General features: G+C 56.7%; 1 protein-coding gene across 2 annotated transcripts; it reads left to right on the forward strand.

Moving 5' to 3' along the window:
• The first annotated feature begins 851 nt into the window (after positions 1-851).
• Positions 852-26,508, forward strand: LOC143172973 (receptor-type tyrosine-protein phosphatase T-like). Of its 2 annotated transcripts, XM_076362900.1 has the most exons (30): positions 852-999; positions 8,442-8,624; positions 9,201-9,428; positions 10,529-10,771; positions 10,907-11,149; positions 12,244-12,486; positions 13,055-13,345; positions 13,613-13,710; positions 14,273-14,465; positions 14,688-14,799; positions 14,938-15,184; positions 15,463-15,502; positions 16,046-16,151; positions 16,331-16,398; positions 16,685-16,827; positions 16,968-17,055; positions 17,674-17,744; positions 18,151-18,187; positions 18,951-19,048; positions 19,238-19,354; positions 20,520-20,677; positions 20,757-20,892; positions 21,626-21,775; positions 21,952-22,051; positions 22,593-22,672; positions 23,118-23,252; positions 23,698-23,823; positions 24,414-24,571; positions 24,859-24,994; positions 25,605-26,508. In XM_076362900.1, exons 1-30 carry the CDS (start codon positions 897-899, stop codon positions 25,677-25,679), a joined length of 4,206 nt encoding a protein of 1,401 aa, XP_076219015.1. In that variant the 5' UTR covers positions 852-896; the 3' UTR covers positions 25,680-26,508. The 2 variants fall into 2 exon arrangements, with proteins under 2 accessions (XP_076219015.1, XP_076219016.1); XM_076362901.1 differs by lacking the exon at positions 8,442-8,624.
• The last annotated feature ends 15 nt before the right edge of the window (positions 26,509-26,523 follow it).

The following is a 26,523-nucleotide window of genomic DNA, read 5'->3' on the forward strand; positions in this document are numbered from 1 at the left end:
GGACATGGGCCAAGCACATCCAGCAAGGGCTGCTGGGTGGCTGGGAAAGCTGGAGCACAAATTCATCAACTCCTCCCCTGGGCCACCTCTGATGGTTGGGTCTGCTGCCGTGGCCAGTGTCACCAGCCTCCAGCCGCACAGACAGACTCACCGGTAGCCCCCTCCCTGCCCACTGCTGTGCCTGTGCCACCTTGTCACCCCTTCATGGTCATTCCCGCTCCCAGCATGTGTTGGCAACACAACCTGCCACAACACTTGGGCTCCAGGTCCCCAGGGCTCTCATCAGTTTGTTCCTGAGCATCTGCTCTCAGCCCAGTCTTGAGCACCTAGCCACTTCTGCCAAAACCTTGGCTTTCCTGCCCCTGGCATGCACTGCCAGGTAATTAAGATCATCAGTGCACTTCAGAAGTCCTTTTTATCACAATCCTTATCAGGCAGTAACAAGGTGAGGGTTGTCCTGATGTAGTCTCTGCTTGACTTTACCGTGTGAGTATGGAAGCTACATCTTCCTGCAAAACCCCAGTCACGAAAGAGCATAGCTCACAAGACCACCTGGGACCGCTGAGATCTGTGCTTGGAGAGGAGGCAACCCGGCTGTTGTGGCTAGTAGCTGCTCCTGACAGAAAGCCTGAAAACTGTGGTTCTCAGACAAATGATCAGAGAGCAGCAAGATTGCAAAAAGGGCATGAAGCTGCCCCAGTGCAGAAGAGAAGAATGAAAGTGGCGCTGACACTGGCAGAGGTTCCTTCTCCAATGAGGAAGCCTCTTGCACCATATGTGATTTCTCTGCACGGCTGTTTCCTTTCTGTGCTTGCACCTCTTGCAATCAGATGGGTGTGCTGTGAGGCAGCCAGCGGAGCTGAGACCTCAGTCCTGCCCTGGGAGCATAAGCAAACATGGCCCTGCGATGGACATTTCTCCTGCTCCTCACACCTCTGCTGGCAGTAGAGGAGCAGGAAGAGCCGGACCCTAACAACTCCAGAGAACCCCAGGAAACAGGTAAGAAGCGCTCACTCCTCTCCCCGCAAGAGAAGGTTTTGCTGCTCTCCTGCTGCAAGCTTGCTGTGTATCTTTACCGCGTGTAGGATGCAGTAGCTGTATCAGAGAGGACTGGAGCCCAGACAGCCACGGCCCAAGGCACTCAGGCATCAGTCAGGTTGTGGTGGGGTGAAGCTCTGTTTGGGGATGGAGGGCAGCAAACCTCAGTGTGCTGGGAAAGCCTCCGCAGGGGCCGTATCATTCCTCCATGGAGTGGGCAGTGTCCCTGGGAGCAGCAGGTGGCTGTCTCTCTTTGCACAGTGTGCAGATGCCACGTCCTCACTGTGGTGAAGATGGGTGCTGGTGCCCAGAAAAGACCTGGGAGCCGTGAGCTCAGCCCCTGTGTCTCCAGGACACCCTGGTGGGCAGGAGTTACGGTGTGCTGGGATTGCTCTTTAACGGGCTTTCTTGGTGCCAGAGGAGCAGGGCACCCCCAGAGCCTTGCCGGGCTCTTCCTACGCAGGCTGCACACTGCCAACCCAGCAGAGTCACTCAGTGGGTATCTTCAGGCTCACATGTTATCTGACCTCCCCAGAGGCTGGTGAATCAGTCGAGCGAGGTACTGTCTGGGATTTGAGCTGTGGTCCAGGGGCCGTGACTTTGCATTGCTCTGCATCTGTCTGAACTGGAGTATTTCTCTAAATTAATCTTGCCGGAGCTAGGTGATGAAAATCCTTACACTAGCATCTACTCATGTTGTCCCAACCCACTGCGGGGATGTGCCTGGGCTGACACAGGCTAGAGAAACCTGCTGATTAAGGATCCTGGCTATGATAGAGGCCAGGGAATGGGACCAGGATCTTTAACTGCTGATGTGAAGTGATGGCAGGGTCTGTACTATGTGATATGGGCCATAGGAGCCTGTTCCCAGAGGAAATGTGTCCCTGTGGTTGCAGGGAGCGTGAGCACAGCACACCATCGCTCAAAAACCAAGGGCTAAACCCGACATAAAAGATATCGTCCTGCCCGGACTGGCTTCCCCTTGCCCAGATCCCCTACTGAAGCTGTCCTCCCAGGCCAGCATGTGCAACCGTGCCCAAGCGTCGTGTAGCTCTCCAGCTTGTTTGCACAGTGCACACTAAGGCCAGGACCTGGCTGTACTGTGTGCAGTGGGACACAGCGGGAACCCGGTGGCCAGCAGACCCTTGGCTGGCTCTGCACACCTCGGTCACCCAGCCATCCCTGGAGGAATCTGGGGCTGCCTGCAGCAGAGATGGTATTGCTGAGCTTGCACCTTGGTGTTTGTGAAAAGAGGAAGCAAGACAAAAACATTTGGCAGCCGCACCCAGCAGTGCGGGCAGCCCTGCCTGTGTCCTCAGCACGTGGGCTCATTCCGCCCTGGGACCTGTGCCGAGGTCCCCACCTGATGGATTGGGGGCCTCCTCTTGCTAAGGGACAGGACAAGGGGGATGGCCAGGATGGGGCAGGAGGGTCCCTCCCATCCCCGTTAGGGTGGAAGGGGCCTCTGTGGGGCAGACAGTGGCAGTGGGGCAGGGTAAAGCCGTTGGGCAGAGAGGGGGGACATGGGGACAGGACACAACCCAAGAGTCCACCTTCCCAGGAGTCCCTGAGCATCTCCCATGACCCTGGCAGATGTAGGGTACAATTGCAGAGGGGGAACAGCGCAGTGGAGACAGTGGACAAGCTGCTCCCGCTGCACATCGCTGCCCCCTTTCAAGCACCCACAAAGCGCCCCCCCCCCCCCCCCCCGCTGGGTGGACCAGGGTGCCGGGCAGTGTGGGGCTGTCCCCTTTCAGCAGGGGTCCTGCACACCAAAATCTCTGGGCCAGCTTCCCCCCCTCGCCCTGTCCCCCAGCACTGAGCACCAGCAGTGCCAGTTCCTGAAGAGCCACAGGCACGGCAATAATTTTGGGGAAGGGCCATGGGCCATGGGCCTGGCACTCGCTGAGGAAATGAGTCTGGATGGCAGAGTCGTGTCCCAGCGCTGGGCAGGAGGTGAGGGCACATGGCGGTGCTACGGGGAGCCCGGAGAAGAGCAGAGCAGCCGCAAGCAGAGGATGTGGTTGGTGTGTGTGATACAAGAATGAGACAGTGCAGCACTGCTGCTCTGCTTAGCCCATCACAGGGGCACCATGCACTGAGCAGGGTGCATTGTCTCATTGTCCTATTGTCACCTTATTGTCTTGCTGTGCTGTTCTTACAGGGTTTTTCTCCCCCCTGAGGTGCTGCACCTGTACGAAAGCCTCATCCCCTTACAGCCCCAGAGCGCCTGGAAGGCAGGTGGAGAAGCTTCTAGGGGATGTTTTCCCTCCAGAGGCAGGGTCTGTGATCCAGGCTGGCCCTGGCCCCTTTCTCATCAGCCTTGCTTGACATTACTCAGTGATTTGATAGCAGCTGACAAGGAGCCCTAACTAGGAGCATAGCTGCAGTGCCTGTTGGGTGGGAGGGTGCTAGGTAAAATAAGGCCACACTCAATCCGAAAGGTTTTGTGTCAGTAGGACTCAAATTTCAAACAGTGCCTGGAGTAAATCCTGTGGGGAACACAAATGCTGAGACACTGCAGAGGAGCACCTTGGGGCTGGACACCCTTGGGGCTGGACACCCTTGGGGCTGTGAACTGTGTGCTCCACCATGCTTCCACTCCCCATTACCAGAATACAGATTCAGGAAACAAGTATTTCACCTCCTGTTCTTAAAACCCTGTCAGATGCTCTTTTGCATGGCAGAGCAGTACAGGTTAAAGTGCTGCCATTTGCCTGTTCTTCCCACGGTGCCTTGTTCAGTGTCCTGCTTCGCCACCTCCTTTCGCTGGCACTGCTCCCAAGCAGAGCAGCCCTGAGGTCTTTCTGCCCCTTCCCCACCCTCAAACTGCCCATCGCTCTTAAATACCCACTTGGCAGCTTTGGCTGCTAGCAATGAGTACAGAGATGCTTTAAGACCCGTGCATGTCTTCTCGGTGGCTTGTAATACCACTCTCCACTGGTGGAAACAGTGGTTGCTTTTCTTAGCTCCTCTCAACGAGCACATGGCATCAAACGCAGCAAGACTCCAGCACGCTTTGCTGTCACCTTTGTTAGCTGCTGAACTGCCACGGGAAAAGGGTTGAACTTTGCCAGCTGCTCCTTAGATTTCACCTTGTCTTTTACTCTTCGTGTATGGGATAATACAATGTAAGAAAATACATCTTTTGCTGGTAAGCAAAGGGCTGAACCCAGGAGCCTGACCTGAATTAACCAGCATAGCTATTTCTCCTTTCTCCTGATCCTCCCTGACATCTGCTTCTAGGGCATGCTGGGGCTTTGTTTTGCCCGCCAGACTCGTAACTCCTTTGCAGCAGGGATAGGCAGTCCTGATACTTCTGTAAAATGCTTACTATATTCATGGTTATTAAACAATTTTAACAAGGAGGGTATTTCATATTCAATAGCATCAACTGAAGAAAAACATAACAGTTACTCTCTGACTATATGAGGCAAACAGACTATCTTTTTGTTACGACTCCTGCCTAGGCATTCAGCATTCTTTGTTTTGCAGTGAGCACACATCGCATATTACAAGAGGTGCCCATTTGGTCACATCTACACCATATTTTCCATGCTGAAATTTCACTTGTCTCAGCCTCTTTCCTACAGCTGGGGGCAGAGGGCCTGTGGGCGGCTGCCAGCACACCACGGTGCAGGGTGAAAAACAGTGTCTGATGACTGTTTCTTTACTCTCCCGGATGCTGTTAGTCCCTACAAGGCTAGAAGCTGAGTGTTTCTTTCCTCTTTCTCTCTGAGCACCCTCTCTTCTCCAGCAGTGCCCCATCCCCCCATGCACAGGTGTGTGCATCTGTCTCCTTTGCACAAATGGTGAGCTTCAGCCTGGTGAAACTGGGGCAGATCCGATACCCTCTGACTCACGTGTGCCACGCAGCTTCCCATGGCCACCACCAAAGCACACAAACAGCCACCCTGGGTTAGAGCAAAGGCTCCTTTGCTCCAAGGAACTCTTTTCCCACGGCAAAGGTTACAGAGTGGTTGGGGATGGAATGTAAGAAAGAGGGCGAGAACAGAGGTGCCTCCCCTAACCTGTGCATCTCTACTGCACCCAGCAGTCATGGATTAGCTTCTCCCAGTGAGTCTCAAGTGGTAATCACATGCCTGCCAGGCTTGGGCTTATTGGAGAAGTGAGGTTGAAATGGGTTATAGTCAGCGATGTTCTTGAGGCAAAAACAGACGTGTCTTCTCTTGAAAAAGTGTCTCTTCTCTTGAGAAAGTGTCTTCTCTTCCCCCTTCGTGGGGAAGCAGAGACTTCTAGGCTTTACCCTCAAGCAGTCATCAGAAATGCCACCAGGAAGGGCTCCGAGCAGCTGCAGGTGCCTGAATGCAGATGGTGGTGGTGCTGTGACACCCTGCAAGTCTTCAGCTCCTCTGCAGCAGCAGGGGTGCAGGTAGGAGGCAGCCCTGGAGGGGCTGTGACAGGATGGGTACTGCTAGCAGGATCCTCTGCATAGAGGAGGTAAATAGGCTTTGGCAGCCTCCCAGGCTGTCTCGCTGGTGTACACTACCCCTTTGCAAGGCAAGCAAGCTCATTTTGTCATACCCGTCCCTCTGTCAGACAGCGTTAATTCCCAGGCTGATTTCTGAGGCTGGTGCACTCCCCTACAGCAGCACTCTCCAGGCTCTGGCTCCTCTGAGGATGGGGATGAGCTGTGGGCTCTGCCTGCCTTTTCTGATCTTTCCCACCCAGCCTTCGGGCTCTGCCCGCATGGTCCATGCCCAGCCTGGGTCTGGGTGCTGTATCAACCCCTGTCTGCCCCACGCATGAGCGCACCAGGGCCACATCTGGCAGGCCAGAATGCTCAGGGGAGCCTGCGGGGAATTAAAAAGGGGCTGAATGCTCACCCCCACAGCTCAGAGACCTCAGAAAGGAAAGGACAAATTGCAGAGGACGGGCATCCCTACGCTGCCTGCAAGGGGCTCTGCAGGCACAGCCAGGTCCAAGAGGGAGCAAGAGGGTTTGCCTGTAGGACTGCTCACCGATAGAGTCCTTGTGCCCAAAGGGCAGATGTGGCCACTGACACAGCGCTGGCACACGTGTGGTCTTTGCAGAAGCATGTTTCAACCGTCTGCCCTTGCCTGATGCCGCACTGGAAACCACGCCAGATCACAGCAGCATCCTGCCACCCCCTCCTAGCAGACACCGACAGGAGGACTGAGGAAGCCCTGGAGTGAAACTGCGCCTCTGCCAGGCCCTTTTCACCCGAAAAAAATAAAAGGGAAAAGATGCTGACTGAAAAGACAAAGGTCTAGGGCTGATAAATGCCCAGGTTTAAGAGAAGTGTGTAGCTGTTGTGCCAGCTCAGTCCAAGGGATCCCTTCACACCCGCTTCCAGCCTGGGAGCCTTACACAGCACCTATTTACTTGTACTTTAGTGAACCGCCTATAACTAAGGGAAAGGCTGAATCATTCCTAAGTGCCTGTCAACAACAATTAGTATAATGCTGAATATGCCTTATTTCAGCATGCAGAAATTAGGTGTGTTCAGCCTTTTACCTTTTAGTAAAAAAAAATCATAATTTTTAAACAAAGACTAATTGTCCTTTGTACTACAGTAAGTCTGTACTGTATTACACCTCTAAAGCAGCAACCATGAGATGTGGCCTTTATAAACATAGCGTTACCCCTGGCCTCTGTAAGGATGCACCATACAAGGCCAAAAACCTCTAGAGAGGGTCCTTCATGGTTGTATCAGCAGCAAATGCTTTGCGACATGAATGGCACTAGAAGTTTTGGTGTGAGGCTCAGGTAATGCTGGGACCAAGGCAGAGCTCTGACACAGCTGCAACCACCCCTGCCAGCAGAGCATCGGTGTTTGTAGGAAGACACCATCCCAGATATCTCTCGAAATCTGCACCTGTGTCAGCAGGTTGCACGCGAAGGAGAATTTCTCTTTCCTTCCTCGTTTCCTGCCTGGCAGGTTGCCATGTCGGTGGGTTTTGTGTCACTGCAGGGACTGTAACAACTACCAGGAGGTATGGAAGCACATACAGAAGGAAAAGCAACGCGCCCCCTTTGCGCTGAAGGTCAAGACTGGGGCAGTCTGGGAGAGGCCAGCCGTGCCCATGAGAACTTATAGCCCCCTCGGCTCCTGGGGCTGTCTCCACCGGAGGGGTTTCATTCCCTCAAGCTGCTTCTTGCTTGAGGTCAGGCCCCGCAAACCTCTTTTCAAGCAACAATTGTTCACATTTCTGCTGTGACTCTAAGCAGCAAGGATCCCCATCGATGCATAAACTTTGTACAGGCACGTTTATGGGCCCTGAAATGCAAAATGAAATACTGGAAATGCCTTCACAAGTAGCTCTCACCTGCCTGAAATAATTGCCGCTCAATTTGCCAGTCTGGTGGGATGTTACTCCATTTATTTGGCAGGGGCTTTTTTCTGGCTGAGATGATGCAGCTGTTGTGGTCTGTTGGCCTGCTGCATGAGGCGTGCAGAGCAATCATGGTTTCATGGTGAGTCCTAATGCCATTTGGATGTGTTGGGAGGCAGCGTAAACACACTGTGCCTGCCTGGCAGCACCCTGGTAACTTTGGACAACATTTGGGTAATTACAGCTGAATTTGTTGGATGAAGAGAGCTCACAGAGAGTTACGTTTCTTATTACATGAAAATTGGTGTGTGGTCAGAGGGTAGAGACCTAAATTAGTGCCATGCAGAGAGACAGCAGCACTCCTGTCTAGAAACTAATGGAAAACAAATATGAAGATTTACTTCCATCAATTGCCCAATCTACATGTTGCAAAATGCAACTAAACATGCAGCTGGTTCAATACGTACCTGCAGTCCCTGTGGAGTCCTTTCTGCCAACGCAGGTGTGGGGGTGTTGCCCCTCCTGGGTGAGGATGGGAGGGATATGGGACAGGAGGTATCCAATCCTAGGAGCCAGTGGTTATTTTGGGCCAGGGACGGAGAGGAGAAAATAACAAGTGTAACCTGCAGAGCAAAAGCAAATTGGCAGCTTGAGTGGGCTTTTTGTTGCAAATAAGTGTGCACGTGGGTGTGAGCAGGTAATGCCCAGCAGGATGACGGGAATGCAGGTGAGTGGTGCCAGCAGAGACTCACAGGGGTTGGTGCACAGCCACAGCCCCTGTCTTTGTGGGAGAGAGCGCAGGAGAGAGCAGCATCCACCGGGCTGCTGGCTCCCGCCAGCTGGGACCCCTCCGCAGCGCGTGGGTGGGCAGGAGGGCCTGCGGGTAACCCTCCTGCACTGCACCTGAGGGTGCAAGGAGGGTTAATGCACCTGGGGTCTGGGGCCTCATTCGGGGAGGTGCTCATCTCTGCCACCCCTCTCAAGTGAGGGGGACCAGCACCCTTCAGGACGGGGCCTCGTCACCCCCGAGGACGCTGCCGGAGCCCAGTGATCCTCAGGGCTCTCCCTCGTGGCCTTTGCACACAGGAAGATGTAACGCTCCCTCCGACTGGGACCCCAAGCTGCAGTTTAGCCCGAACCAGAGCAGCTATGCCTTGAACGATTTGGTGCAGCTGAGCTGTGCCGGGGAGTATGTGCCATCAGTCCCCCAGATCAGATGCATTTCCAGCGGTACCCAGACCCTGTGGAATGGGACTGCCACCTGCAAGGGTAAGCACAGCCCCGCATCACCCTGACCCCGGAGTCCTGAGTTGGCGTCAGACCCTCCATGACACGGTTGTGCTTCAGCCCCACCTGGGTGGCAGTCCAGGAATGCGGGATCTGGATGCCTTGGCTTCCCCCCCCCTATCCTCGCAGTGGGCATCTTTTGTCTCAGCAGCTCGCCACGGGCAGCTGCTGGGGTCTGTGCTCCTGGGGAGGTGTTCAAAGGCAGGAACAAGGGTCCCAGCACTGGGGGCTACTGTAAGGCCCACGCCTTCAAACAGTGCCTGGGCATATGGCTGAGGTGGTGGGAGTGGAAGGACCTCTGTGTGAAGGCTGGGGAGGAACCCAGTCCCTGGTCAGCCTTACGCAAATTAAGCCTGAGTGGGGAAGCCTACACGTCTGTAGGGATGGATGGGACTGCTCTTGGGGTGGCCTACTGCCACCCTTAACTCTGCTCTAGGCTGCAAGAGTGGAGTTGAATGTGGTAACCAAAGGAGCTGGACAGTGTTAAAGTCAGGGCAATAGACTCCACAACAGGCCCCTTCCCATCGTGCTTACAGCTGCTCCTTCTCCTCTGTGCAGAGAGATGCCAGCAGCCCCAGTGGGACTCGAATCTCCGCTTTACCCCAAACAAGAGCTTTTACGGGCTCAATGAAGAGCTGACACTGAGCTGCTTTATGGAGGACACTCCTCCCCTTGCTGTGATCAGATGTGCAAAAGGGACGTCTCCAGGTTGGAATGATGCTTGGGAGGTGAAGGACATTCAGGGAACGTGGCATGGGGTGGCAGAGAACCTGACCTGCATCACCGGTAAGTGGGGAAGCAGTAAGTCTCCCCTGCTACATGCACTCCTCCCCAAGGAGGGACCCTGGACATGCTGCCGTATCTGTGAGACGCCTTGGCCACAGCTCAGAGATGGGCCCCAGCTGGGAGCAGTTTCCAAGATGGGGAGAGACAGAAGCCTTCAGTGTGGGACAGGTTTTCTCACTGTCCCTGCATCTACTCCTGGTCTATTCCTGAGTTGCAGGCCATGGGGAAATTGGAGGAGGCCCGATCCTGCCCCTCAGTTCACCTCTCTCCCAGTGTCCTTTATCATCACCTTGCCCAGGCACATGCTCCTTTCCTCCACTTGGTGGCCCTTGGATTTTCTCGTGGTGTTGAATGCTGACACCACAATCAGTCATAGCAAAGCCTCGGTCCCCCTCCTGCCTGACCACCCCCTGTCCCCAAGAAAGACTCTCACACTTTGGCCCTGATAGGAAAGTGCCCAAAACCCCAGTGGGATAAAAGAGTCCAGTTTGCACCGAGCAAAAAAAACAACCAAATGACTGAATGAAGAACTCCTGCTGACCTGCCCCAGAGATCTCAAGCCATCCTTCCCCAAGGTCAAATGTGCAAGGGAATTGCTACCAGTGAGTTCTGGAAAACCAGTCTACAGAGATGCCTGGTGGGGCAGGAGCAGCACAGGTGCCTGGACGATCATTGAGAGGGCCGTAGAGTGTAGTGGTAAGTGAGGCAGCAGCAGCTCTCCCATGTCCCCTCTCTACCTTCACCCTCGATAGCCGGCTGTGACGTTGCCCAGCTGAGCTGCAGGCACGCCACAGTCCCTCCTTGGTGCTGTGTTGCCCGTGCAAACTGTTAAAGAGGACAGCCCAGGCAGGAGGCAAGAGACAAGATAGTGCCAGCCGAGCAAGCTGGCAACTCCTGCAGTGGTTCCTGAGCAGTACAGAGGGAGAGCCCCCTCCCAACAAGCCTTGCTGAGGGGTCATGTCCTGGCAGATGGACGTGTCACCTTCCCTCTCCCTCCAGGGGCTGGAGGGATTGCTGGGGATTGCTGATACCCCACCAGCTATCCCTGCCCAACCTTGTCACCTCCCAGTCCAACTAACAGCCACTTTCACCTTTGCCAGAAACGTGCCAAAGGCCCTGGTGGGACTCAAGACTCCGGCTGGCACCAGACCAGGAGAATTACAAGAAGAACGAAGAAGTGATGCTGAGCTGCCCTGAGGGTTTCCAGCCGTCCTTCACCAAAATCAAATGTTCGAGTGAAGTCCAGCCCATCAGTCATGGGAAACCTGTATACAGAGAAGTTTGGCATGGAAGGGACAGCAGAGGTGGCTGGATCCGCATTTGGTCCAATGTGGAGTGCGTTGGTAAGGGAGGCATCAGGACCTGTCCTGGCTGCCCTGCTCTGCCCCAAACTGAATGACTGGTGATACCCCACCTCCCACCCCTGACGCAGCTTGTCACCTCCCAGCCCAACTAACAACCACTTTCACCTCTGCCAGAAACGTGCCAAAGGCCCTGGTGGGACTCAGGACTCCGGCTGGCACCAGACCAGGAGAATTACAAGAAGAACGAAGAAGTGATGCTGAGCTGCCCTGAGGGTTTCCAGCCGTCCTTCACCCACGTCAAATGTTTGGGGGAAGTCCAGCCCACAGGCAACAGGAAACCTGTATACAGAGACCCATGGTTGGGAAGGGACAGCAGAGGTGGCTGGATCCGCATTCGGTCCAACGTGGAGTGCATTAGTAAGGGAGGCATCAGGATCTGTCCTGGCTGCCCCGCTTTGCCCTTCCTGAGCAGGGGAAGGCAGGCTGTGCCTGCGCAGGAGGTTTCAGTGCACAGGAGGTTTGGGGCTCTCTGCCTGCCTGGGGAAATGGCAGGTGCTGCTGAAGGCCGTGTCGAGGCAGCCCCTGAGCCTGCCCTGTGTTTGTCCCGGGGCTCCAGGGGAGCCTCTGCGGGGAGGGGTCTGGTGCCAGCCTCAGTCCCTGAGGGTCCTGGCAGGAGGGGACTGTGGGATCAGGGTGGGGGGCAGTGACCAGAGGTGCCCAGGCCAGGCCAGGGCAGAGTGCTGGGCGTGCAGGGCTCCAGCCTGCTATTCATGGGTGGGTGGGAGGTTCCTGGTGAAGGTGCCAAGCGTGGGTCCCTGCAGATGGGTGTCAGGGCCTGGGGCAGGATCCGGGGCCAGCAGTGAGGTGCCCATGGAGGTGCCATGGTCCTTGCTGTGCCTGCAGGTGCCACCCTGGAGCGCACAGGTCTGCTTGTGCCCCTGCCTGCCCGCTCAGGTGAGGGATCCTGGGGACATCTACTGCAGCCCCAGGAGTTGGAGTGGAGGGGACTGAAGGGAGCCCTGAGTGCCTGGGGCTGGGTCTGCCCTTGGCATCAGGGCTGGAGGCTGTGGGGGATGCACCTGGGGGAAGAGCGATGCCCTCCCTCAGGCAATGGGGATGTGGGGCTGCTCCGGGCAGGGACAGAGCTGTGCTGAGTGTGGGGATGGCCGTGCGCAGGCAGCCCAGTGCTCAGGGGAGGTGGGCAGGGAGAGACAACGTGGGAAACTCCCTGCTGTGGGCTGTGGGGGATGGCTAAGAGTGTCCATGGACAGAAGTGGGTAGGTGGATGGGGAGGTTCAAGGATGAGTGATCCTTCACGCTTTGGGTGCACAAGGCAAGCCCCCTCCCAACAAGCCTTGCTGAGGGGTCATGTCCTGGCAGATGGACGTGTCACCTTCCTTCTCCCTTCAGGGGCTGGAAGGGTTGCTGGGGATTGCTGATACCCCACCACCTATCCCTGCCCAACCTCGTCACCTCCCAGCCCAACTAACACCTGTGTTCAACTCTGCCAGAAACGTGCCAAAGGCCCCAGTGGGACTCAGGACTCCGGCTGGCACCAGACCAGGAGAATTACAAGAAGAATGAAGAAGTGATGCTGAGTTGCCCTGAGGGTTTCCAGCCGTCCTTCACCAAAATCAAATGTTCGAGTGAAGTCCAGTCCATCAGTCATGGGAAACCTGTATACAGAGAAGTTTGGCGTGGAAGGGACAGCAGAGGTGCCTGGATCCGCATTCGGTCCAACGTGGAGTGCATTGGTAAGGGAGGCATCAGGAGCAGGATGGTACTTTGCAGGGGCAGGATGCTGGGAATTTGGGCGAGAGTCAGCACAGGATGGTCATGGTTCTCCCTTGGGCCCAGTGCCATGAGGCCTGATGACCGTGGAAGCAGCTCCTGCAAGGCCAGGATGAAATGTGTCTCATTGTGCTCTCCCATGGCACCAAAGGATGAATCCAACCACACAACTCAGAGGGTGTGAGGGCAGAGGGACCTCTTTGTTGCTCCCTGTGATCTGTGGTATAGCCCAGCTGGGGACACAGTGTCCTGCACATCCCCCTGTTCTCCCTTGCCATGTCCTGATGTTTGACTGAATGGGGGCAGTTGCCTCACTGGGGGAATTCTCCCAAAAGGTCACGTCCAGCTTCTGAGCACACCATGACCCCAAACTCCTCCTGATCCCCTACCAGAGCTGGAGTGACCAGTTTCAGCCTCTTGCTTTCCCTCCCACACAGCTGGGTGGGGAGCAGAGCTGTCTGACCGCAGCACCTTTGCAAGGCTGGGAGGGGAAGGGAAGGAAGTGACCTTCTTGCAATGTTTCCTTCGCAGAGGTCCTCCAGGTTGTCCCCGGGACCTTGGAGATTTCCAGCACCAGCATCAAACTGAACTGGACCTGCAGGCTCCCTGACGCCTGCCAACGCATGCGGGCCACGTGCCGTCTGGCAGGGCCTTCCTTCCCTCCCTGTGAGGCTGAGGAGGTGAAGGGAGAGGAGAGACTACATGGCCGGAAGGGAACATTCACCTGTCCCCCTCTGCAGCCCTTCACTGACTACAGTGTCACCATCTCCCTGCCGCCCAGCACGATCCTGTACACACGGCTCCTCAGGACAAAGGAAACGGGTATGTTTACATGAAATGTAAAGATGCCCTTCGCCTGGCAGCTCGGCCTGAACATCCGCTCCCTGCAGTGATGGTCCTGGGATTGTGGCTGTTTGGAGTCTGTGGAGCTCTGGGAAAGGGGCTGTGCAGGGCCCTGGAACGTGGCACGTCCCCTCCTCACTCTCCCCTTCCTTACCACACCATTGCTGCTGCTGCGGCACATGAAGCCTTTGTGAGGCACAAATCCTCACTGGCCTCATGCGTGACCCCGTCCTCCTGTGCTTCCAGTGCCGGACAAACCAGAGAAGCTGTGGCTGGATCCCAGCACGGGGTCCCTCCGGTGGAAGGCGTTGCCCTCCTGCAAAGGGGAGATCATCGGATACCAGGTACCATCATCGGATACCAGGTACCAGGGGACCACAGATTCCCTGTGATCCCCTTCACCTTGCCAGGCGCCTCCCTGCCTGGAGCTCTGTGCAGGCAGATAAGGAGAGTGGGGAAAGGAAGGCCATGGTGACCTGCAGGAGGAAAGAGAAGTTCAGGGCTCCTCTTGTAGGGGACGTCACCACAGTGCCTGAGGTGTTGCAATACCATACCAGTGACCTGGCCTTGGGCTCATTACACCTCTTATATACACCTCTTCAAAGGAACGGCCTCCCTCTTGCCCTCAGCTCTTCACAGAGGCTTGGTCCTTTGCTCACAGAGGCAGCCGCTCTGACGTCTTGAGTGTTGGCTCCAAATTTCTCCCCTCCTCCTCTTGTCTGCTTTGAGGTCCACACATGGGGCCAAGGCTCCTGCTGGTTCCTCTCCGGGAGCCTTGCACAGCTGGGGCAGTCACAGGGAAGGGGAGGCTTGTAGGGATGCTTTGCTCTGTCTCGTTGTGCCGTGGGCAGGTTCCCAGAGGGCAGGTCGGAGCTGCTGCCCTCCAGCTCTGTCTCCTGTCCCCAGCTGAACATCACGACGAGGAGCGCACAGGATGGCAGCTTCCTGGAGATGGAGCGGCTGCAGCTGAACAGCTCCGTCACTGAGTACCCGCTGCCTGAGCACAGCCCTGGCAGCAGCTACGTGGTGACGATGCAGGGACTCACGGCTGCCGGAGCTGGGGCTGCGTCGCTGTGGGAGTTTCAGACCAACAGCTGGGGTAAGGCTTGTTGTGCCCTGGTCCCTCCGGGGTGGCCATGGCATGCGCCCCGACTGAGGCAGCTCTCTGTCCCCAGCCCTGTGGCCTCCTAGACGGCGTGGAGGTGCCTGGGCGCAGAGGAGCTGTGCTCTGCAGCCTGCACTGCCCAGGGCTGCCCCTGCTCCCCGCACAGCCCCTGCCGTGCTGCCCGCTGATGCTCATCCCCCGGGTCTTCCCCTCCAGACACCCCGCACCCTCTTGACATCAGCTGCCGCAGCGTCCGTGACATCTCCCCATCCCAAGGGACGGCCGTGCTTCCCCTCCGCCCCATCGCCCCTCACCCCGAGGTGGTGAGGTGAGTGCAGCCCCCGGCAGCTCTGCTCTCCGCAGCCCCAAGATGGGTTTCCCCACCGGCAGCATTTGCCCGCAGCCGCCTCCGTCCCTCTCTCCCTGTCCCCGTCTGCTCCGGCCCTCTCACCGCCCTGTCTTGCAGGGAGCACCAGCTCATCGTGGCCGCGATGCACAATGGCACGGCAGTGGAAGGCGCCTGCTTGGGGGAGCCGCAGCCCTTCAACGCCAGCCGGCAGCCCAGCACCTACGTGGCCGCCGTGCTCAACCTCACCGCCCCCATGGACTTTGTGCTGGGCAGCGGGACCCGCGGGCAGGGTTACCACAACGCTGCCCTCCGGCCGGGCTCAGACTACATGGTCCTTCTCCGTCTTGTCCACCGCTCGCAGCAGGTACCCATCGCGGGGGGCTCCTGCTCCCCGGGGACGCTGCCAGCTGGGGCCGGGCCCCTCGGTGGGGTTTGGGCCGGCCACCAACAGTGAGCGGCAGTGCTGCACGGGCTTTGCTCCCGGTCCCTGCGCCGAGAGCCTGGGCGTCTTGACAGGACAGTGTCCCCGAGGTCCTCAGCCACAGCTGGGGCATTCGGTGGCTGTGGGTGGGAGGCCTTTGCCCCCAGGGTGAGCAGTGGGGCAGGAGTGGCCTGATCTCTCCCTCCCGTCTCCTCCAACAGGCAGAGAAGTTCACCTGCGTGTGCTACAGCTTCTCTGTTGGTAAGTGGGCTCCTCGCTCCCTGTTTCTGAGGGTCTCTCCCACATCCTCCCTTTTCCCAGCCTGGCCGCTTCCCGTGGAGAGGCGCTAGGTGAGCGCGGGAGCGGTGGGGTCTCATTGTCTACTTCCATCGTCGTGGAAGATCTCTGGATCTTGAGGCTGTCTATGGTAGATGGGCCTTGGGCAACCTTAGGCCACTTGGGCAGGTGTGGCACCAATGGCAGCTGGACACTGTGCATCATCCCTGCCATCATCACATATTGCATCTTAGTCCTAGTGCTCCCCTGGTGCATGTGCAACCCCAGAAATGCAAATACCTCACCAGGCTCTGGCCATGCCTGGGGCAGTCAGGGAGACAGGGACCACGCTGAAGCATATCACACCAAGCAAGCACCTACTTTTTCTGCACCAGCTTAGCTATTCTCCAATGCAAAGCCTGTGGTGGGAGATGAGGGAAGCTGCTTTTCACCCCACGCCCCTGTGGGATCTCCCAATGCCTGGTTCAGGCTGTGTGGGAGCCTGAGTCTGGGCTGTGCTGGTTGCAGGGCAGGAGCCGGTGCCTCAGCTGGGCAGGATGCCTGTGGTTATGACAGTAGCACTGGTCATTGCACTCCTGGCACTGGGGATTTTGCTGCTTTTCGTGCTCTTCAGGTCAGTATGTGCCTCACCTCTCCTGCTCTCTGTGAGGCATCCAGCACCTTGCACTGCCATGGAGTGCCCACTGGACCCTGAGGTAAAGCAAGGTGGGAGGCATGGCTGTTACATGGGCAACAGCCTCTCCTCTGTCTCTCTCTTCTGTTGGTCTATGGGCCTGACTTGCTGTTTTGCAGGCGAAAGTACAACAGTTCAAAAGCCTCGGAGAACAGTAGCACTATCCCTCTGCGAAGACGTCGAGGAGGTGCAGTATGAGCAGAAGCCCTGCATGCCTTATCTGGACAGGCTGTCTGTTAAAAGCACAGGCAGGGTGCTTACAGGCTCTGTAAGGTCCTTACAGGAACAAGGGGATCAGAGCTGGCTGGCCTGGGGAAAGGGACACTTCCCAGGAGAAAGGGACCTGCGTGGGGAGGGACAGTCTAGGGTTTGGTGGGGTCCTGACCACCACAATGCCAGCTCAGTCCCAGCTGCAGAGCTCCAGGGCCAGCCATCAGGTGCATGCTAAACTTCTGGCCTTGTGGTCTCCATAGATGTGTGCAAGCTGAACACACAGATCCCAGTGGATGAACTGCTGGAGGCTCTGAAGAGATTTAAGAGGGCGGAAATAGAGGCAGAGCAGACAGAGGATGAATCAGTCAACAGGCATGGCGCTGGGCGTCTGAGAGAGTATGAGGTCTGGTTTAGCTTTGTTTTCCCACCTGGCTGCACTGTCCACCCAGCACTCACCCCTTCCTTGGGTGTGCGATGCAGTTGGCCTTGGCCAGCCCCAGAACACGTGCCAATGCAGAGTGGGCTTGTCTTCTTCCTCTGCAGCAACTGTCCTCCACTTTGTTGCACCCCTGTGATGCTGGGAAGGAGCTGTGTAATCAGAGCAAGAACCGCTACAAGAGCATCATCCCATGTAAGCAGAGCTCTCCAGGGGTTGGCGCAGGCACTTGGAGGTGGTTGGGCAGTACAGGGTGCTGGGCTGGTGTAGGTGCCCCTCCAGCTATTCAGCAATGCTGAGCTCCTTGTCTCATCTTCTGTGGCCACTGAAACCCAGAGGGATTTTCCAAAATCGTCATGTTGGCCCCACTGTTTTATATCCAGTTGGAAAATTCTTGTCCTGCTCCTCAAATCTCCCTGCAAGCTTAATCATTCATCATTGTATTCCTGTTCCTGCCGTTAGTCATTGCTGAACACTGCCATGTCCCATCCAGAGGTGGCTGTTTGTGGGAAAGCAGAGGGAGTGACCCAATTTCTATCAAAACTTAAAGCTCCTCTGGGCCCCACATGGTGTGGACGTTTGGCCATTGTATTAACGGTCTTCCCCAAAAACACATTGTATTTCCTGCTGTGCTGCGTCACCTTTCATCTCATTAGCTGTTTTACCTCTGAACATGTCCTGAGCCCTTTAGTGCAGCTGAGGAGGGAACGGACAGTCCCAGGCTTTCCTAAATTACATCCCCCTCCTTAAACAGTCACTTCGTTCCTGCCCCAAAGAGACAGTCCACCGATTCCCACCTCCCTTCTCTTTCAGACGATCACTGCCGTGTGGTGCTGCAGCCCTCTGGCATGGGGAATGGCTACATCAATGCCAGCTACGTGGATGTAGGTAGCAAGGAATTGCTGCCCTGGGCAGGGTAGGAGAGGTGCCCAGCTGCCCTGGGTGAGGACAGTCCCGCTCACATGGGTGGCCCCAGGGTCTAGCACCTGCTGCCCTCAAGTGCTGGCAGATCTTGGAATGTCACTTTCCTTGTGTCCTCTCTGAGCTGCCCAGCGTACTCTGGGTTTGTGTGCAGTTCTCATCCCTAAGAAAAAGGGACCTGAGTGAGGGGACAGGAGCCGAGATGCAGCCCCTGGGTACCCACTCTCCATTCTGGCCAGGAGTGGTGCTGTGGGAGACACTGTGCCAAGGGCTCTGGGCTCTGGTGCCTGCGGGGATGGGTCCTTTATTTCATTCCCTGTTAAACGTTTAACCTGTGTGATCAGAGCTGTTTGAACCTCTCCCCCACAGAGCTACCGGAGTCCACGCTTCTTCATTGCAGCTCAAGGTGGGTGCTCCCAGCCCTCATGCTCAGGAGATGCCAGTCCCTGCTCTGAGCACTTTGGGGAGTGGGGAACTGGGACAGCAGCCTAGGACCTGTTAATGGCTCAGTCCAAGGCCCTGTATCTCCTGGGCCTCTGTCTTGGACAGTGGTTACGGCTGCTGCAGGGCATGGAAGGCCTCAGTGGCAATTTGGCAGTGGCTGGCTGGAGCTGGTCCCTGCATTGCCCAGGCTGTGGACATGGTCCTTCCATCCACAAGCCTGGTTTGTTCCCTTTGGCAGCTGGCGTGACAGGGACAAACTTGCAAATGCCTGACACATCTGCACTCAATGCACTCAGAGGGAAGCTCCTTCCAAGGGTGCAAAGCCAAGATGGGTTAATCTGCTCTGTGCAGTATGCGGTGAGGCAGTCTCAGGCTCCTTGCAAAGCTGCAGAAATGCTCTTCAGGAAATAGGAACCTAAATGTGGGAGCAGCTCATGGTCATCTTGAGGGTCTGGATGGGGAAGCCCCTGAAGCAGCAGTGAATCCCTGACACACCCCTCACCTGCCCTCCCACTTTCTTGTCCCAATTTCTAACACAGGCGATGAAGCCAAGGTGTCCAGCACACCCTGCTAGGTGCTGCTGTGCCCAGGCTGTGCAGTGTTAGTCCCCAGGCAGAGGGAAGCCCAGGGCTGCTCTTAGCCTGGGAACGTCTGAGCCGTGCCTGGGAGCAGCTACACCCCCATGGCTTGGGCACTGACACAGGGATCTCCTCTTCCTCCCCAAGGCCCATTGCCTGGGACGGTGGTGGATTTCTGGCAGATGGTCTGGCAGGAGAAGACCTCGGTCATTGTGATGCTGACGAGCTTAGTGGAGCAGAACAAGGTAGAGAAACCATCTCAGCCTGTGCTCAGCTTGGGCCTCCCCAGATCCCAGGCTATCTTGCCTGCTTTGCTTTGCTTTGCTCCCGGGGCAGCTGTCAATGAGGGCAGAGAGTAGCTGCAGACCACTGCTGGCTTGCAACGCTCCCTTCATGAGTTTGCTCGTGCTTAGCAGTCTCGCTGCTGTTGACAGACCAAGTGCGAGCAGTATTGGCCAGAGCAGGAGCAGGTCTACGGGGACTTCACCGTGACACTCAGCAACACCAGGACCACCACGGGCCTTGTCACACGCATATTCTGCCTGCAGAAGGTAAGCCTGGCGTGTAGCTGAGATGGGGATGCAGGATACTTTTGGGTTTCAGCAGCTGGTGGGAGCTGTCAGCAGCTGGTGGGAGCTGTCAGCCAGGAGACTCTGTGGGGAGCCCTGCCTGGTGACCAGCACTGGCAGGTCAGCATTGCTATCACTGGATGCCATGCCAGGGCATCGGCCCCAGGTTTCTGTGCCAGGCAAAGGCAATTGGTCAGTTCCAGCGGTCACCCCAGCTGAGTCTGGACTGATGATGCACATGGGCAGATTGTGCATCCTTGAGGGCTTGGATGAGGTGATCACAAAGGGTATAAAAGCAGTTAAAGGGTATAAAATGGCTTCTCTGTACATCCAGAATGATGGGACAGGTGCCTGCCTGTCACCTGGGCCAATCTGCAGAGGGTCCACATCGAAGCTCCGTGGTCACTTACAGCTCCTAAACCTGAACAGATAGTTTATGGTTTAAGATAACTTACATAACGGCATTTCTCAAGACGGGTACTTCTGCTGAAGTTATACCTCAGATTATAAGCAGAAACTGAAGGAGCTGCAAGGAGGGGAAAACAGGTACAATATAAAGAAATTACAGTTATGCATATTCTTGTCTTTTCTTGTCTTGCCCAGAGCAAAGTCTAGCTGAAAGGTAAAGCTCCAAGAGCACCTGGTGGTGGGACATAGCAGTTCATTAGTTCAGACCAAGTGAATGTGATGTTTAGGGGAAAATACGTGATGGGCTGGTAACGAAAGTGACTACACGCACATCAGTGCAGTACCAGCCTTAGGAAATACCTTATTTGGGGAAACCAGGGCTTTTTGATGACTATGGAAACACTACACTGTGATTATTATTTTTTTCCCTCTGGGGCACAAGCTGAATTTACTGCTCTGAGTTCACTGTTCACAGCATGGGGAAGCAGAGAACAAAGTGAATTTGTGTGGCTGCGTGCTGGGTAAATTTACCCTTTGCTGTCTGATGACCTGTAGTGGAGCAGTCATTGTGGTGGGGGTGCTGGGGGAACCACGGGGTGCTGGGGGAACCACTGTGTGCTGGTGCCCTCCTGAAGTGGTTTTCTCCACTGTTCCACTTCTTGTTGGCATGCAATTACTTCACACAAGTTTCCAGGTTGGTTCCTGCTCCCTGCTCCCAGCCATGTCTCCCTCTCTGCAGGCAGGCTGTGCTCTCCCAAGAGTGGTGCAGCAGTTTCACTACCTGCTGTGGCCAGACCACGGTGTCCCCAGAAACCCTGCCCAGCTCCTGTGCTTAGTGGAGGTGGTGAACAAGAGGGTGTTGGAAGTGACTGCTGGACCTGTGCTGGTACACTGCAGGTACCGGGGCTCGGAGCGGTTGGGTGCTGGGGCAAGGCTGGCCGGGGCAGTGCGGACCCCCAGTTTTCTGTGTCCTCAGTGCAGGGATCGGGCGGACAGGTACCTTCATTGCCCTGGACTTTCTCCTGAAGATGGGGAAGGCCGAGGGGAAGGTGGATGTGTTTCACTGTGTGCAGAGGCTGCGGGAGCAGCGGGTCAGCATGGTGCAGACCAAGGTGAGGATTGTTACCTGCTCCCTGCACACTGTCAGGCTGCAGATCTGCTTCCCACCCTTCCCAGGGATGTGGCATGCAAAGCCACGCTGGCCATGCTGTTCATGGTCTAGCCACAGGGACTGGAACTGCCAGGTGACAGAGACTGCAGGATCTTATTTTCAATGCTGTGTTCAAACCTAGTCAGGATCCATGTTCCCCTGAGACCCTCTGAGGTGCCAGCAGCACCAGTCATCCTGGTATAGAAGGGCTGTCTTGTAGGCAAGGAGCATGAACAAGAATCCACATGTCCTTCAGGCTTTCAGGATGTCTGCCCTCGTGGCGTCTTCTGGGCAGCAGTGTCCTGGCCGAGGGACTACATCCCTATGATCTGCTCAGTGCTGGGACCCTTTGAAGGAAACTAGGTTGGGCAGGACCATCCAGCTGCTTGTAGGACTAAGTAGTTCATTGGTTTTCTGGGTTTCCTTCCCCAGAGCAGGAGTCTGGTCTGAGAGGGAGCATTAAACCACAGGAAGATAGATGGTCTTGAACGGGTTGTTGCAGTTGCTGGCTGTTTATCAGAGCAGGGCTGCCTGCACTGAGAGGTGTCTGACCTCAGGGCCCCACAGCAGGAAGGTGAAGGATGGACCTGGCTCATTCCTGGCACAGTTTGATGCTAGTGAGCTGGTGATGTGGAGTACCAGGACTCCTCATGGAGCTGCTCCAGACTGTGCAGCTGACCCGTGTCCTCATGCAGGAGCAGTACACCTTCCTGTACGAGGTGCTGCTTGAAGGCTTGCTCTGCGGCAGCACCGGGGTCCCAGTGGAGAGCATCACTAGCCATGTCCGCTGCCTTCGAGAAGCTGAGACCTCAAAGCACAACAATGTCCTTGAGAAGGAGTTCAAGGTACCACCAGGTTCTGGTGCACTGGGTCTGGTGCTGCAGGGGCTGGTCTGTGGTGCCTCTCCTCTACTGCTCCCCTCTCCAGCTGTGGGATGGAAATGGGGAAGCATTTCTCTGGGGCGGCTGAAGAAGGGGAGGAGCTGACAGGCAGGACTTGCTTGGCTGAATCATCCCTACAGGCCTTGCAGAAGTTTTCCGAGTTGTTCCAGCTCCTGCCATGCAGAGAAGCGGAGAAACCCAGCAACCAGACCAAGAACCGCAAGCCAGGGATCCTGCCAGGTACACTGGTTGGGCAGCCCCTTGCTCTGCAACCCAGTGCCTGAGAGCAGCATGGGGAGAGCGATGCTGCCCCACTGCTTCCCTCCCCAGCACCATGCCACTGGCAGGTTCTGCCCAAGGTCCAGTTGTCATTTTCTGGTTGGTAATAAATATAGATTAGGCTGGTCCCTCCATGGGAGCAAGACCCGTCCCTGCTTCCTTCTGGGCTTGCTGGAGGCAGGCATTCATGGGGTACACCTGGGATAAACATGTCCCTGGGTCTAACCTGTCCCAGAGGAGGACCCCATATAAGACATCAAGGAGCAATGAGGAGGGTGGACCTGCTGTGCCTCTGTGCTTCCTCGCATGGGGTTTTGGACATCCCGCGTCAGGCAGCCCTGAGCTGTCATGGCCATGGGGCTGGTGGTGCCTGTTCATCCAAGCCTCTCCAGCCTGTCCTGCAGGGAGCCATGCTGACCCCACTGCTTGCAGGGAAAGCCCCATGCATCTGTGCAGGGAGAGGATGGCTCATCAGTTCTCTCTCTGCTCCTTGCCTCTGCAGCGGATTCCTGCCGGCCGATCCTGATGTCCTCGCTGAATGCAGATGGCTCACCAGGTTACATCAACGCCATCTTTGCCAATGTAAGGCTCTAGCCCCAGCAGGAGCAGAAGAGACCCCCTGGGCGCCACTGCTCAAGGCAGGAGTACACCATGCCACCCTGGTTTGAGGTGTCCCAGCCCTGGGGCTTCTTCACAGTGACTATTTCCCAGCGGCTGGGACCCTGCTGCCAGGAGATGGCCCCCGTGATCAGCCTAAGCCCTGCCTGCACAGACAGCTCAGCGGGCTGCCGCACAGCCGCTGGCTTTTGCCTGCTGGGAGCAGAGCCCGGGTGTGATGAGCTGAGGGGGCAGCGGGGTGCAAGCCTGCTCTGAGCAGGGCTGGGGTGCCCTGCATCTCCTTGGGCTCTGCCCCTGGGCCTGCAGAGCCCTGGCTGGAGGGAGGCAGAGAGCTGTTCCTGCTGTCAGAAGAGCTCTCAGGGGGTGGATTGTGTGACCTCTTCCCCCAACACCCCTGTGTGTTTTGCAGACATACACCGAGGAGGACAGACTCATCATCACCCAGCTGCCTTTCCCCACCACTCTGGTGGATTTCTGGGCTCTGGTCTGGGATTACACCTGCACATCGGTGGTTGTGCTGAACCAGCTCCAGGAGCTGGACAAGGTCAGCAGCCCACACGCAGCCCTCCTGTCTCCCAGCTCCCTGTGAGGCCAGGCAGTGTGCTTTCTGCCTTTGCCCCCACGCAGCTCTTCTCACAAGAGCCTGCTTGCTGCAGGAGCCCACTGCAAGCTTGTGGGCTCCACCCGGGAAAGCCGTGGGGACAGTCCCAGCACCATGGCACTACAGTGGTGGGGTGTCCCCAGTCTCACAGCAAGGGAGCATCCCTCGGGTTTTGCTTACCACCGCCCAGGTGTCCCCTCTGCAGGAGTGTTATTTTTCTAGCTGCGGCACCGCGGGTTTGTCCCCAGCAAATGGCAGGCAGAGCACCCACGTGCACGCTGTGGCTTATGGGAGAGGGACTGGTTTGAGCACACCCGTGTGAGGTGCTGAGCTCTGCCACGCTTGCAGGTCAGGGCTGTGTGTGATCACGCGCGTGTCTCCCCCCCAGACATATGTGGAGTTCTGGCCCACCCAGGGCGAAGCTGCCTACGGCCGTTTCCATGTCCACCGGATCTCAGAGGAGCCCGGAGCTGGCTTCACAGCCTGGACACTTGCCCTCACCAACAGGCAGCAGGTGGGCTCTTTGCACAGAGACAGTGAAACCCTTTGAGATCAGCCTTTGCAAGATCTGGGAGGACCAGCTGGGCTCCAGCGTCAGCAGGCTTTGATTTGGGGTCAAAGTCACAGCTAGGGGTGGCAGAGGCCACAACAGTCAGAGGGATCTGATGGGGTCCTGGAAGGGCACTGGCCAGAGCAGGGCCTTTCGCCTTGGGAGAGAGGTTAGTCCCAAGAGGGTGAGGCTGCAGGCAGAGGTACAAGGCAGAGGTACATTTGTGTGCCTTTCTAACTTGGAGGACAGCAGCCGTGGATAGACTCTGTGCATCTTGGTGGTGGTTCGTGGATGGGGACAGCTATTACACGTAGCTGGGTGCTGGACTGGCATCAGTCTGAGCTGCACCTGGTGGTCAGCTCTTATCTTGTGCTCTGTCTGCTGGTCTCAGAGCACTCAATGGAGAAGGGCAGAGTCTGGGACTGGGCCATCCCACTGTGGAGCAGTTCCCTTGATCCAGTGTGCGTGGCTGAGCCAGGACTGACACATGCTGTCCCTCCATGAAGCCAATGGGTTTCTTCACTGCCCAACCCACTGTCTTTCTTCCCCACTAGCCCAAGAAGTCTGCACTGGAAGTCCGGTTCTGGCAACTGAAGGACTGGCCCATGCAGCAGCGTCTTCCCCTGTACCCTGCCACCATCATCGGCCTGCTAGGGAAGGTGGAGACGCACCATCGGCAGAGCCAAGACGGACATATCCTCGTCACCTGCTGGTGAGTGATGTCTCTGGGAGGAGCAGCCATGGCACAGAGCTGGCTCAGCCCAGGCTGCATCAGTGAACTTGGGTCACAGTAACGTCCTCAGCTCAGGTGAAGGGTGGACATATGGACATGAATTCAGCTGTGTTCAGGGAGGAAGGCTTCCCTGTGGAGGCTGGCGGGGTGCAGGATCTGTGGGCACGGCCATCCTGAGAGCCTGCATGGCTAGTGGGACACCTCTGAGGCTCAGCGCTGCCAGGTGATCCCAGGGCAAGTGACTCTGCCCTTGCTCTCCTCCACAGGGATGGTGCCAGCCGGAGCGGAGTCTTCTGTGCTGCTAGTTTCCTGTGTGAGCAGATCCAAAGCGAGGGGCTGGTGGATGTATCCCAGGCTGTGAGGATGCTGAAGAGGCGGCGGAGACAGCTGATTAAAGATGTGGTAGGTGTTGACTTCAAACCCAGCCAGGATGGCAACACCGGAGCAAGAGCCATAGCCTGGACTGTCCCAGCAGCCACCCTAGCACCTATGTGCTCAGATCATCCTGGGGGCAGCAGGGGCAGATGAGACCTGTGAAAACCCTGTTTTCTGCTGCTGGGCCATACACACTCACTCCAGGGCAGGTTCTGCAGAACCAGGTGGGCACCGAAACATCCTGGGGGCTGAGTTGCCCCTTTCTGGTCCACCTGGCTTGCTCAGCAGGGGGGCTGCACTGATGAGTGCTCAGGTGCCTGTCCTCACCATTCGGTCTGGGTGCTAGAGGCCATCATAGGATGAGCACCCCGGATGGGAGTGAGCAGCAGAAGCTTCATGCCATGGATGCTGGCTCTCCTCCTGAGCCCAGCTGGCTCCAGCATTGGGATAGCCTAGCTTTCAGCTGCTGGAGCGCATGCCTGTGATTCCTCAGCAGAGGAAGGTGGGCTCCAACTGGGAGGAGGAGAGTGGGCTGTACCTGCGCCTGGCTTTCTCAGGAAGCTGCTGGCAACCAAGGCTGGCCTTCCACTGCAGGGGTTGGTGTACCAGGTTCTCATGTGCATCCTTCTGTCCACAGGAGCAGTATGGGCTCTGCTATGAACTAGCCCTCAGTTACTTGAATTCATTTGAAACCTATGGCAATTTCAAGTAGAGGCATGGCCACAGCCCATCTCTGGCCAGGACTTTGACTCTCTTGACAGCCTTCCATCAGTAACAGTGGAAACCAGAGGAGACAAGAGGGGTGTGCACAGCCCCAAGATGCTTTACTCCCCTGAAAAATCACCCCAAAGGTCCTCTGCGGCTGGAGAGCCCTGGCTGGACTGTCTCCAAATTGTGGTCAGGCTTTGAAGCGGGAACCTGACCCTTCGCCCAGAGTTTGTGCAGGAACTTACCTGGAATCACAGCCTGAGTATGCAAACCAGAGCAGAGGGACCAGGACTTGACCTGTCTGTGGAGGGATGAAGAGAACCAGCTGTCCCATCCAGGCTCCCTTGTCCCTTCAGTCAGTCCCAGGGAAAGTGGGGTAGCTCCACCAACACCCGAACTGTATTTTGCCAGGGGAGCATCAAACCGCTGTAACATCCAGGGGGCTCAGGAGCACAGGCTATCTGTCCTGCTTTGGGAGAAGCATGAAGCCCAAGGCCAACAAGAGCCAAGGGAGGGACAATCCACAGTCCTGTAGGGCTAGCCTGGTCCCTCCTACCCCACACAATCCCTTCCTGGAGCTCCATCTTCCTGATGCTGATCGAGGTGACACAGCCCTGCCAGCCCCAGAGAGACTCCCTCACCAGCCTGTCTGGCTCCACCATGACAATCCCAGCTTGTAGTGGCTCAACTTAGATACCCTGGATGTGGTTCCAGCAGGGGCTGCTGCACCACGGAGACTGGTTCTGCCTTTGCTGCTCAAGGGCAACAGGCCTCAGAGCCAGGACTGATCCCATGGCTCTGTTCTGTGTCTCACCAATAAAGACTGTGCTGGCCATGGTGGTGCTGAC

This window comes from Aptenodytes patagonicus, chromosome Z, assembly GCF_965638725.1.
Source record: "Aptenodytes patagonicus chromosome Z, bAptPat1.pri.cur, whole genome shotgun sequence".
In the NCBI taxonomy this organism is placed as follows: Eukaryota; Metazoa; Chordata; class Aves; order Sphenisciformes; family Spheniscidae; genus Aptenodytes; species Aptenodytes patagonicus.